Source organism: Nanorana parkeri, unplaced genomic scaffold (assembly GCF_000935625.1).
Source record: "Nanorana parkeri isolate BGI_ZX_2015 unplaced genomic scaffold, ASM93562v1 scaffold966, whole genome shotgun sequence".
In the NCBI taxonomy this organism is placed as follows: Eukaryota; Metazoa; Chordata; class Amphibia; order Anura; family Dicroglossidae; genus Nanorana; species Nanorana parkeri.
Genome location: NW_017307234.1, coordinates 247,109 through 261,323, shown reverse-complemented (window position 1 = coordinate 261,323; position 14,215 = coordinate 247,109). Strand labels below are relative to the sequence as shown.

At 37.9% G+C, this 14,215-nt stretch overlaps 1 protein-coding gene across 1 annotated transcript in view; it reads left to right on the top strand.

Annotated features, from left to right (window-relative positions):
- Positions 1-14,215, top strand: part of FAM172A (family with sequence similarity 172 member A) — a 401,693-nt gene that overhangs the window by 156,932 nt on the left and 230,546 nt on the right. Inside the window, exon 7 of the mRNA XM_018566649.1 lies at positions 1,921-2,142. Within this exon, the coding sequence (XP_018422151.1) occupies positions 1,921-2,142 (222 nt within the window). The remainder of the gene's footprint in view (positions 1-1,920; positions 2,143-14,215) is intronic.

Sequence of the window (14,215 nt, the reverse complement as noted above, 5' to 3'; positions counted from 1 at the left end):
TTTTAAGATCAAAGCTCCGAGCCCATACAAGCATACCCACAATGTGATCTTTCATCTATTGGACAGAGGTTATTACCCTCTTTACTAGAATTTTGGGGATTCGGATACCCAAGGAACCCTGTTTATGCTTATTCAGTTACTGGGAACCACGTCCCACTTTCAAAAAAGATAGAGTGCTGTGGTTGTACACCTGTCTCCTACTGTCTAGAAGAGTGCTGATGAAGTTTTGGTTGTCTCCCAACCCACCTCCCTTGAATAATTTTTTGTCAACGGCTACTGCATTGATGTAGCAATAACATCTGGAACTCCTTATCGATATTGATCAACAGACTAAGAATTTTTTCAATAGAGTGAATCCCTTTCTTCTATCCCAACTCCGGGACTTCGAACTACATGGGTTGGTTCATCCCTACAGATACTCTGGTACCTGGAGGGGGAACTACAGTGCTCACTTGGGAGACTAGTGCTTCCTGACTACTGGGTCAAGACTTCAAGGGGGTCAGCTGCTGGCAATTAGTATTATAGTTTGCACCCTTCCCTCTATTACAATGCTGTACAGGAATAAGGCTGGACTCTCATTTGTTGGGTACTTCCTGATCCATAGGCTACGAGGCTTCTATATAATATATTTTCTCTTTGCAGAGGGGATTGTCCCATGAGGCGAGGCTGCACCAGTAGGGGAGTCCTGACTGTAATATTTACTGTTTTATTGTTTTAATGTGTTCTATTAAGCTACTTCATGACTTGGAGAATATTTTATCTTGGCCTGATGTCCAATAGTATTTGGAAAGGAGTAGTCGAACTACATCACCAGAGGGAGTTGAGATGATAATTTACTATATGTTGTTAATAGTTTACTTCTTGATTCTCCTGTTTGCTCTTTTACACCTTACGTTATCTGCTCGGAATTTCTAATATACCAGATGTACACACCTCGATATCTGGTCATATCTCTAAGATCTTAAACTTTATTTCTATATTTGTATATGTGTCAATGTAATTTTCTAAAAAAACAATAGACAAAACGAAAAGACATTGCACTTTAACTGTCATGGTAAAGTTGTAATTCTGTTCACATTTAATAAAATGTTTTGGAAAAAATGAAAAACAGAACTCTTGATTTGCATACTTGGTTCAAGTAAATCAGAGAGCTACTGGACCTGTATGAAAGCAAGGAAGCTATGATCTTTAGAAATGGTTCATCAATTGCAACTGCATACTTTTTCAGTACAAGTTTCTATAAATTTAGGGTACCTTTTTTGTTATATAGTAAAAAATAAAAACCCCAGTGGTGATTAAATACCACCAAAAGAAAGCTCTATGTGTCCCCAAAAAATCGTATGAAATTCGTATCAGTACAGCGTTGCATGACGGAATAGACGTCAGTCAAAGTACCGCAGCGTTGAATACTGAAAAATGGCCTGGCCAGGAAGGGGATGAAACACCCCGGTCTTCAAGTGGTTAAGCACAAATCCATTTTAGCTGAAAAAGTGACCATGAAAACAAGGATCTGCATCTATCTGATGCAATAACTATGCCATGCCAACCAGAAAGAATTCTCTAGTGATGCCACTATAGTAATTCTCAACTATATAAAGGCACATTGAGTTCATAAATATTTTTTTCTGTTTAAGTTTTTTACAATTTATCAAAAGTAGAGGATCTTAAAAGGCAAACCTTTTAAATATACAATACATTTTTTATTACTCTAGTTAAGTTATCTTGCATATGTATAATGTTTGCAACACAATTTTTCGTTTCTTTCTACCAAGTTTATTGGAAGCACAAGGGAGTTTTATGTATAAGTTGTGTCCTGATTAGTTGTGCAATTGATTATCAGAAAGTTGAATATTCTATATAGGAAATCAATATGAGTGTATTCATTAACCTCATATCTTATACTTTCTCCTGTGATTGCAGGAAGGTTATGCAGTTATCGTGCTGAATCCAAATGAAAATTATATTGAAGTGGAGAAGAGTAAACCATTGGCACAGCAGCCGTCCCCAGACAGCTCAGATGAGCCCGCTGAGAAAAGGGAGAGGAGAGAGAGAATTCCAAAAGACAACAAGAAAAAGAGAGACTTCTATGAAAAATATCGAAACCCCCAGAAAGAGAAGGAGACTCTGCAGTTGTACATACGGGTGAGTCAATGCAATTGTTGCAGACCTTCTTTATATTTTTCACCATTTCCTTATCAGCTTCTAGGGAAGTAACAATGATGTATGTTGATTTAATAAAGTTGCACTATATAGTAAATATCTGAAAACCCAGATGTTGGTAGAACAGCACAATTTGCTGCTTTTAAAAACAATTATTTAGTATCTTGTTTTAAGATTTATAATGATATATGTATGTCCCAGTGTGCCTTGCATATAAAGCATTGAAAAACAATGAAGCCTGTACTTTAATGGACTTACTGGTCTCATCAATTTATATGATTATATTGTAAGCATTCACACTATGATTAGGCAATGTACATTTTATTTCTACATATGATTGTTGTTTTTAATGTTCAGTTCTATTATTTTTTTTTTAAAGCATTGTGTCAGGCAAATAAGAAATATTCAATATTACTATGTAGTCTTTTCAGCCAGCAAGTGGCACTTTAGTCAACTTTTCACATCATTTGTATGATTACTTTTTAGCTGTGCAGAAGGACATTATTGTTTACAGAATTAGAATTACTCATCACAGCAGCTGCTGATCCCTTACCAGACTACTGAATTCAAGGTTTTATTCATACAAACAGAGCTGCAAAGATAGCTGATCTGCTATGCTGTCACTTTAGAAAACCCAAAGTCCTCTGGGAAACCTTTGTTATGTGGTACATTTTTATTTGTAAAACAACAATTGTATATGAATGGAAGAAAAGGAGATATAAAACAACAGTTTTACAACAAAAAGTTTTAAAAATAAAGCAACTAAAATAAAATTGAATAAAGCTATTACAATTTTTCTTTCCATGTACTATTGATATACAGGCATGTGTTCTATCCTGCTACTGCAGTTCATGTGGCCCTGGGCAAACGTAAATGTCCTAAAGCATAAATGTCTTAAACTATAGTTAATAAATATACCATATATAATGGCTAAAAGCCATTTTGTAATTGTATGTTGTTAAAAATTTCTCCTCAACTTCAATCTGTAAATGCTGTAATTTTCTGAAACTGTTAACTGTCACTTCCTTTAAATAAGACAACACTGTTAGTTTATGGAATTCCATCAGAAGTGTAATTTCCTACTTGTTGGATTGACTCACAAGTTTTATTAAATGTTTGCATTGACGTACAAGTCATATTTTGGGTATCCCCCTCCAAACGTATTTTGTTTGTGTTGCCCAAGGCTCAAACAGACACTGTAGTTTTCCTTATTAGGATGCTTAGATTTGCTCCAGTGGTTTAAATTAAGCCTGATCTTTCTATTCAGGAATCAATCTGGTAAGGATATGGTGCAACAAACAGTTAACTCCTCAGAACAGAAATAAGTAGGAATCTACAACAAAGTTTGTGAAAATTCTTGTGTACATATGCATGCTTATACTTTTCAGAGATCCGTTATTATTCTATGTACAATCCTTGTTTTATTGATTGCATGTAATATTCAAATTTTCTGAGATTGTGGATTTGGGGTTTTCATGAGCTGTAAGCCATAATCACAATTATGACAAATCACGGCTTGAACTATCTTGCTTTGCATGTAATGAGTCTATCTCGTAGTATATTAGTTTCACCTTTATGTTGCATTAGTGAAATAAATGAACTTTTGCAAAAACACTTACACTTTAGGTCTCTCTGTGCCCTGGTAGAATGTGTGTCTTGATACAGAGTACAGAGGCTCCCACCTCTCCATTATAGGTTTAAGGGTAGTTAAACAATCTAGACGTCTTAATGTGGAAAAGCGTGCTGGCTCTTAATCTAGACATTGCTGTATGTTGTGCTGCTTAGTGATTCTACACAGACATAGAATACCTGCTGATTTGAATGAATGTTTCGACCAAGGGCGGAACTACTGCCATAGCGACCCATGCGGGCGCTATGGGGCCCGCACTAGAGGGGGGCCCGGTCAGGAAAAGAAATCCATACAGTGCGTTCCAGCAGCTAATCACACTGGAACGCACTGTATATGGTGTGAACAAGCCCTTAGAATTGGCCAGAGCAAGAGAGCTGAGATGCTGTGCATCCACACTGCCCACTCTTTGTACCCGCCCATTGTCACCCTCTCTGTGTGTTGTATTTACACTGCCAAGCCAAAGAAATGAGGGAAAGTGTGTTATATTGGACTGTGTAATCCTTCTGTGGTGTGGCAATGTAATTATAACCTAAAATAACACTGCCACACCAGTGAAGCCGGGGAAAGTTGGGTTACAAATGATGAACCACTGTGGTATTTTAAGTTATAATTTGAACCCCCCTTGTGTAATTGTAATTCCAATTTTCCCAGCTTTATTGGTGGCACTGTTAAAGAATTAGGCCTCGTTACACATGACGTTCTGGCATTCCTGCAGCAGAAACATACAGATTCTTGTGACAGGAATGTCAGGTGTCCCACTTAGATGTGGCTGCTGTACCCACTGAAGTTAATGACCAGGTGATAGCGGCCATATCTGTAAGCGGCAGTCCGCACGTAATGTGCGTCATATGATTAAATGCAGTTTTGAATAGATCACTGTCTCTGGATGTACGTATTCTGCATTCAGGGACAGTGATCTATTGCAAACTGCATTTAATCATATTGTATAATAATAATATATGCTGTTGTTCAGGCACCAGCGGGGGGTGCGGGTTGGCCCTCTACAAATTTTTGCTATGGGGCCCTGTGATTTCTAGTTACGCCCCTGGTTTCGACAATTATTTTATTTAGCATTTTAGTCTTTTTATTATATATTGAAATAGCAAAGTCTAATTTATACTTTCATCTCTGCTCAACAAGATTGCTTCATTGCATTAAAAACTATTCAACAAAGAAGGGGTTTGGCTCATGCTGAGTATTCTATCCCTGTTTATAAGAGATATACAGTAGCCTTAAAGTACGACTAAAAGCTCACTTATGACAGTCTAAACAAGTCCCAAATCAAGTTATGTGACACAAACGCCTCAAACAGTAAATAAGACTTCCTTTACCTTCCCTACCTGAGCCAAATCTCTTTCTATCAGTTTTTGACATGCTGTCCCTCCCACGCACTGCAGCTGCCAATGAGAGGGTTTTTTTTTTGTTGCAAAATAAGTGTTTATTAAAAGCAGAAAAACAAACACAAAAAAGTCAAAATGTTCATCCAAAAATATTAATATATCCAGCATGCCCCACTGCTGCTGTGGCTCTTGCTCCTCCAGCAGCATCTCTGGGTAGTGTATCTGTAGTCCAATGTCCAAATCATCTTCAAGTATCGATCTAGCTTTCCTGTTTGTGTGTACAGTGCTGTCATACCTACGGGGCTCCTTGGAGAGTGGGTGGGCCCTGATGCAGGGATCTTCACCTCTCTCAATCCTGGCCAAAATCTCTGGCTGACCTATAAACACCAGAGTCTGATAATTCTCCATCATAATTCTCCTGCCATTCCTCCAGACTGCGCCATTCCTCCTTTGAGAAATACACAGCCATGTCGTTGAAGTGCACCGGCACCAACTAGCAGGAATTGTAGCACAATTGCACACATACAAGGACAGGGGATGAGGATGATGGCAGCCAGTAGTGACAGACCTGACTTTGTGACAGATCTTGTTTTCTATGTGAGGGGGAGAGGTGTCCCCAATGAGCGGGTTTGTGCAACAGAGGCAGTGCTGCCATTCCAGAAAGCAGTGGGCTGAGCTATGTGTGGCCAGCTGCTGATTGACAATTGCATTAGCAGTGAAAATGTTGATGGTCATATATGTATCCAAATGTGGTTCAATCAGGAACAGCGACATGAGGGACAATGCAATGCTGCTCTGAATTCAGGAACAGTGCAGCATCGTTGCCACCACATCACAGGAATTTGCATTATTTGTACTTCACTGGCAGGATCAACTAGCAATTATGGGGCTTTGCAGGAGGACTATGAGAAAACTTTGAGTGCAGATGCACCTAAAATTAAGTGCTGAAGCCCTGTTTTTTTTTTTTAAATGGGAGGTCATAACTCTACTTTAAAAGCAACTTGACAGGATGGAAAAATTTGAGCTGCTGACTTATTAAAAATTTGAAAGTTCCATTATTGTTATTATAGTGTGGAAAGGCAAGGCCTTTCCTGCCCTGCCCGACAGAAATTTTCCAATTTGGAAAGTAAGTGCTTCTGATTCTTTGCCCCCAAGTGTAGTCCTAGATATCCCAATGCTTTCTCAAGTATCTTATCAAATCGGCCGAATCAGGTTATGTATGACCTCGCTAGGTTTTATATATGTGTATATATATATATATATATATATATATATATTTCCTGGCTCACCTCATGTCGGCATACTAATGGGTTAACCCCGGCTCCTAATAGGACCACCCCTAACTAGAGTATAAATCCACCTTCTCCCACCTCCTCTTATATGGCATCGGGGTCTTCCCCCTCCGCAAGAGATCAGGGCTCATTCTACAAGGTCGCTGGCTACGTCTTGGGCAGCCTACACGAAAGTTCCGGTAGAGGTCGTCTGTAAAGCAGCAAGTTGGACGTCCTCTAATATGTTCATTAAGCATTATAATGTCGATGTGTCTAGCTCTGCGGACTCAGCCTTTGGGGCGTCCGTACTATCTTCTGCGGGTTCAGCAGCTTATTAAATTCTTTTGGCATGTTTCCCTCCCTTGTGGTTATTGCTTGCTATGTCCCATTAGTATGCCAACATGAGGTGAGCCCGGAATACGGAAAACTTACCGTAATTTTCCTTTCTTGGCTCTCCTCATGTCGGCATAGCTTCCATCCCATGCCTTCGCTCGGCGTGCTATTGAACACAGAAGAGGTGGGAGAAGGGGGATTTATACTCTAGTTAGGGGTGGTCCTATTAGGAGCCGGGGGCGGGGTTAACCCATTAGTATGCCGACATGAGGAGAGCCAGGAAAGGAAAATTACGGTAAGTATGAGATAACAATTTTCCGTAATATATAATGTTTTTTGGTTTTTTTTCTGTGTATGTTGGTTTATCTAAAAGTGATTACTGTGGGACCTAGGGTTTATGATTTTATATTGTTAGTTGGAAGAAAATTTAAAGTTTTAAAATAATTGGTAGGGCTTATCCTGCATTAAAATGTATTATCTTTAATCCATTTTTCAAAGTAAGCATATTATGTGCTGCATTATATAAATTTAATGACATTCTTCTATAATTGTCTATAAACTGTGTACAGATAGTAAGAAAACATTATGATCTCAATAGGAGTAATGTCATTACTGACAAAGTGAGTAACAAGTTTACTTTGAACACTTGCGTTCTGTCTCCTATTCTCCAGGCATACATCTTTAGTTTAGTGAAACTGTCTTAAAAAAGATCAAGGTTAAAATCCAGGCACAGACTGGCACAGTACGCACCTTGCACCAATTAGCTGCTCAGTGTTGCCTTTCTGACACATGATATGTAGGCCCCATTGTCCCAGAAAGTTTTATGTAGGTTAAGTGAACGGTTATAAATTGTCAGCTTTTCATCTGTTCTCGCCAAGTCCTTGTATTGACAAATACATTCCATTGACTGAGTTTAATCGGGTACTATATTTTATGATCAAAATACCACATCAGGAGAATCCTGTACTGCACCAATACGCACTAATGAGCTAATTAACCAGTAATTTGAATGATTAATTTTCAATAATTAGGTTTGCTAGTGTGGAAACGATAGCATTCCACTGGGAATGCTGTTTTCTTTAGTTAAAACCAATATATTGCCTTAAACTGTGTAACCTTATATAAAATCTTTCTAGAAAAGCAGTAAATGTGTTTCATATAAAAGCGTTGTTGGTGGTTGTAGTCATGGCCACCAATGCTGGTGTAGTAGACCTTGCCCAACGTTTGAAGTAGCAAATTTCACAATTTATAATGTTTTAGTGGTTCAGAAGGTGGTGCAGAAAGAACATCTGGTTTTGGTAACAGCAATATCACCTTTAACCCTGCAGAGCTCTACCACACAATACTTAAAATGGCCAAATGTAAATCCAATACATTTCAACAAGATATTAATATATTTAGAAATGCTGTTAATAGACTATTTCTGCAAATTGCAAGGGACATGTGTGGGAATGTGTTTTTATATGTAGAAATGTTAGGGTTGTGCAAATTTGCTTTGCATAAAAATAGGTTTGTTTAATCAAGCTAAAGGCTATGGGTAAAATGTATCAACCGAAATCAAATAGGCAGTCTAATTTTTTAATGTTATTGTATATGTTTGACTGCTGTCGGCTGCAGAAATTGTTTAATACACTTTTTATGTTGCAATTAAATATGAAAGTTCCACTTTAAATGGGATGTCTCCCCACACTTTGCTAAGAAAATGTTTAAACAATATGCAAAATACTATGTAACACAGAAACATTTAAATAAGTATATCTTAAAGAGATATCTTAAAGAGATACTGTTATCTGGCCCATGCAGGGCAGTGTTTGTGCAAAGAGCTCCCTATGACCTTCCTATACTCACTTTACCAGCAATCCCTTGCCACTCCCTCCTCCGCAGTCAGTATTGAAATAACTACAGTCTGCAACTAGGAGGAGCAGTGACATCACTTCCCTGGTCAGGTGACAATACTCAGGCTTAGTGAGTGACTGCCAGACCAGAGCACTGTTACAGAGAGGTCACATGCTTCTCCATAACCGGAAGTGCTGCATATTGTGAATGGCTGCATAGGAGGAGGAGCTGTGCGTGACTGCTGATAAGGTGCACATAAGATGGTCTGGAGTTGGCCTTTGCAGAGACACTGGGGTTGATTTACTAAAGGTAAATAGGCTGTTCACTGTGCAAGGGAATTTTCCCTTTGCTTAGTGAATGAGGTGAAGCTCTGCAGACTTCCATCAATTATGTGCAAGCAAAAATACTTTTTTTTTGTGATTGCATATTCTTTGAAAAGTGAATCTTCACCACATTCACTGAGTTAAGGTAGAATTATCTTGCAAAGTGAACAGCTTATTTGCCTTTAGTAAATCAACCCCACTGTCTCTTTGCCCTACATGGGCCAGATGACTATGTTGCTTTAAATTGATAGTTGCAGACGTAGCATAATTTAGTAAATGCAAGCAGAAATGTTCAGGTTTTTTTTCATTGTTTTCTTAGCTTATTAAATGCTTAAGAAGCCGAAGAATATGAAAAAAAGGAGGATCTTTTCCAACATTTTGTACTTTGATTGCATGGTATTAACACTATAAGACAGTCAATTGAATGCCTGGATTTTCATTTGTGATGACAATTTGGGTTATGCAGTAACCTAAATATTACGGAATAAATCTGAATAAAGTTATGTATATAAATTATTACCAACATTTTTTTTTCTGTAAGCAGGACAACAGTTGCAATTAATTGGGAAAATACCCTAAAGCTTGAGAAACAGCCGTCTTGTGATCTTATCATGATACCACTGCCCTTTGCACTTTTATACATTAGCTTTATGAACCTTTGCACCTTTGTAATGCTAGCACCATGGGATAGTTGAAGCCTTGTTTCTCTAAGAACCACAGTGCAGCAGGGGGCACATACATAGTGACACTGGGTGTGACCCTACAATTCACCCTACCTTTATTATTTTGTTCTGATACCCAAGTCCTATTGGCACTTTTAACTGGGTGATTTATTTATTTTCTTTAAAGTATGCGTTAAAACTGATCTCAAGGCAAACCACTAAATACACAGTTGTAATACATGTATACATATTTTCCACTTCCGAAAGGATTTTCAATTCCCTCCATCAGGTCTTCTAGTCACCCAGCCACTCATGCTAGTCTGCATACTCTGGGCTAGGCCCTCCAATGCAATTATTGCACTGCATAAAAAATAATATACAAGGCAATAAAGGAGGGGTAACACACTGAGCAGTTCCACCTCCTGCTTAATGGACCGCAGTGCTAGTCCCCTATATACAGGATGAATACTGCTTTACCAATGATAACAAGAGGCCGATATGAAGGCAACTTTAAGTGCAAGATTAATTACATTTGAAAATGTACTTATCTATATATATCTATATATAGATCTATATATATCTATATTTATATAGATATATATAGATCTATCTATATAAAGTATACAGTTTTTATAATGTTAAGGAAGTGCAGCAGTAGTGGTGAGTGCTTGTGTCACAAAGTTTTGGCCATAAACATGTGTAGTTTGTGTCCCCAAAGGTAAAGTCTAAGCCTGTATTTTGAGTTTATGGCTAGGTTAAGGTTATTGGTGGACCTGCAAAGAATGCTTATTCATTTTGTGCATTATATGCTTGTTGGTCAGATCAGTGGTCAGATTACGTTGTCCACTGCATATCTGACAAATTTAAAGGTACATAAGGTAAATTTTAAGGTAAAAATTAAATAATGTGATTTATGGAAAAAAAAAACCTGCTGCTTAATGCTTTGGTTTTTTTAAGTCATAAACCACCTGTCAGCAGCATTTATTCCAGAATCCCGTGGGGAAGAATGCAAAAATTCAGTTGCTGTTTCTCAGTGTAGAAGCTAAGATGTCTTACTAATAGAATTGGCAAGTACTCAACTGTCTATAAAATTGTTCTTTTACATGCCTGTGGCTTCAATTTTTGTTTCAGTTCAGGTAACTTCGGCCCTTTCTATTCATATGCATTGTTATTTATTTTAATGTGAGCGCATATATGCTCTGATCAGAATATCCCTTAGCCACATGGCTAGCATTATCTTAATTTTGAAACGTAGGTGTACAAAACCTGCCTTGTTTATCAAATAATAAGTCCGTGCAATGTAATATGCAACAAGGTTGTAACGCTATACGAAGGGCACTGTATGTTATAATCTTTCCTAATCCTCTGGCATTTAGGATTACTATATGTGGTGAGCACCATGGGCAATCTGTCTAGCGTTATATGGTTTTGTTGTTTGACATAACTATTTGTCTGTCGTCCCAGACTGAAGAGAAACACTCCTCCCTCCGATGGAGAAGATTTCAGTGCTTCTATTGAAAGCATCTGAACTACTTCACCACATCTTCACACTGTGCTCGTCTATTAATCCGGACAAAAGAAACCCAGCACAAAGCCCAGACAGCCAGTTATAATGAGCAGCAAGTGCAAAATGATCTCAGGGTCTGGCTATATGCTTAAGCAAAATATAATTATATTTTCACAGCCGCACCATTCAGCCATTCATTCAGCGGAGCAAAATTACAGCGGATTAATGATCTATACCACCAGCGTTTCAATGCACCTGGGAGAGCCTTTTACAAAAGGCATAATTCCACCTTTGCTGTTTAGTGCATTACCCCCCACGAGCTGATGCTTCCCCAGATACAATGTACATATACCTGCACCTGTTCTCTCCATACTGGCTCACCAATGTCTCTGCAAACAAGTGTTGTTTTTTTTGTAGTCTATTTTTAAAAACTAATTTTTTCCACAGCAATATGTCACAATTGCTCTAAAATAAATATATGAAGAGAAGTGTATCTTTAAATAATAAAGTGTACTGTGATGCAAGACCCTAAGGCATCATGGGGATTAGGTATAATGCAAGTATGCTCTGCATACCTAGTCATGGATCATAAAAGATGTATGTGAATATTCACAGCAAAATAATGCTTCTAGTTGATCTAGAATGGACAGTTTATCAGGCAAACTTCGCTGCAACTCTGTTACTGAGTCTTGAGTAAACAGCGTGCTTTATCACCACGGGTTTTAAAATGCAAAGCTAAAAAGGGATCATTGAATCATTATTTGAGCCTAGTTTGTGGAGACGAAAAGCAATAAAAATATATGTTTAGCAAATAAAAACCACATTTCTGCACTAACCTTCCTGTTAGAACCGGATGGAGTGACTATTAATATTATTTTTCTTCCCGTTTTTAGAGGATTGATTTTCAGCTTTGTGAGTTGTTAAACTAAACCGGCGGATAATGTGTGTTTGACTAATGTGTCTGTGGCAAGAGTTAAGTGTAATTGACCACAGGATGCATTTTTGAGACTTAAATTATTTTCTCCTTCAGCAATTTAAAAACTCTGCTAATCTGAGCAATAAACTGGAGTCATAAAGCTTATTTTTCCCTCTGCCATGGGAAGCTGACTGAACTCACAACTCTGACCTTTCATGTACTAGTCCCTGCTCGCAATTTATGCGGTGTTCTAGGTGCTATCTATACAGAAATCAAAAGAACGAATATTCCACTATGCGTTTTTTGTTGTTTTTTTTTACATCGGAGTCATTGTATTTTTAGGGATATATTTATGTCAGCTTGAATTCTGAGTTTTAGGATTAAAATTGTACAGTATAGCCAGAAAGATTATGGCGAGAAGGGACTAAAGTCATCAGAAAAAGCCTTCTAACCAGTTAGTTTTTAGCACATTAAAGCCTTCTGTATTGTTTTATGCCCCATCAACCAGTACCTCTGGTATATAGTGCAAATATAGCCTAATTTTATACAGCCATTTATTCCAACCTGCATACAGCTGTTGTGGATGTGCATCTTGCTTCTGGGGCCTAAAGCAATGATTTGCATGGCTCTGCCTACGGTCCTAAACTTAAGACTAATCCTCTTATTTTTGTGATGTCTGATGGAATAATACATATGAATACCTTCTTTTTTCAAGATGGCTTTACTCTGCCATGTACTGATTGGTTGGAATTACATTGTCCCTTCTCCCCATTTCCATAGCAGGTTATACTGTCTCGTTGGGTCCCAAGCTCTACTTCATAGAAGCCATGGTTTCCATATACTGCAGTGACCATGGCCAAAATGCCTGAAACAGCTGTATACAGTGTAAAATAAATGGCTCATTAATAATAGGATATATCTGTACTATACACCGGTGGTTCTGGGTGTGCATTTGGGTGATGTGACCTATGAAATTATTTGCATGGCTCTTCCTACGCTCCTAAAATGAGAAATAATCTCTCTTATTTTTGGGATATGTGATGGGATGAGACTTATGTTTTAAGAAGGCTTTACTGTGCTACAGAATAATAATTGGACACTTATAAGTAAAATAAACATTTGTAGTTTGTGGGGTTGCTGACCTTATTTTGAAAATGAAAGTTCCTTGTCAGTTGCTGACTAAGATAGGGAGCACCACAACAAAAGGGGTAGGCACATACGTGAAGCAATCTGACTTTTTGCATAGAGGTTATTTGTCAGTCTACCTGTCGTATGTTAAGTCATAACTAGGGACTTTAAATGTTAGGCATCGTTATAACATGTTAAGTTTGCTGATTATATGAATAATTACTGTCTATTAGTAGTGCTACTCATGGTAGCCAACGGGGATAGAGTATTAATATCCTGACCTTATTTATTTATTTTCATCTTTGCGTCATGGAGGGCAAAGAAACTAGTTTACGTTAATGCTCACCCCACTACTGCTTATACTAAACTTTCCTTCACTCCATTACCCTGCTAATCTGTGTGTTGCTGGGACAATACCTGGTACTTCAAAGTATTGTAGAAGTATGTGACTGACTCTCCTTTCTCTCAGTCCTTAACCCTATGTAAGCTGGGATGAATTTGGAACATACATAGGGTTTCTGCTCCTTGCCCCTGGTCAATAGAGAAAAAGAAGGCGAAGATAATAATGTTGTGGAGGCATGGAACGCTGGTATATTTTTTTTAAATTTTTCGCTAATGTGACCTAACTGATTGATTAAATAGAGCTTGAAGTTTTTTTTTGTATTCTGTTGTGGTAGTTGTAAGATGTGAATCAAAGATAAAATTGAAGTTTACTGTAAATGTTGTGCCAAGTGCAGTCTGAAAGCTGCTGCATTGTTCTTGAAGGAGCAGTCCTGCCTCCCCACAGATCTCATTTTTGTCATCAACACAGACTGCCAAATTGTGTACATTATGGTGGTGATTTTGTTATGAGCACACCTGTCCAATGAAAACTGGATGGAGACCACCAACTCCTCTCACAAAGGATGCAGATGGTGAAAACATCTGGTTGCTTTCATACCGAATAAACACACAAAGGAAAGCCTCTTTAGTACAAATGGATGGATGCGTTTTGAAGAGTGTAGTCTTTAAGGGATACATCTTCAAATAAATCTGAGGGCATGTATCTCACTGTAATGTAAGCTTCATACCGTGCTGTCACCTTTTTTTTTTTTTTTTTTTTTTTTTTT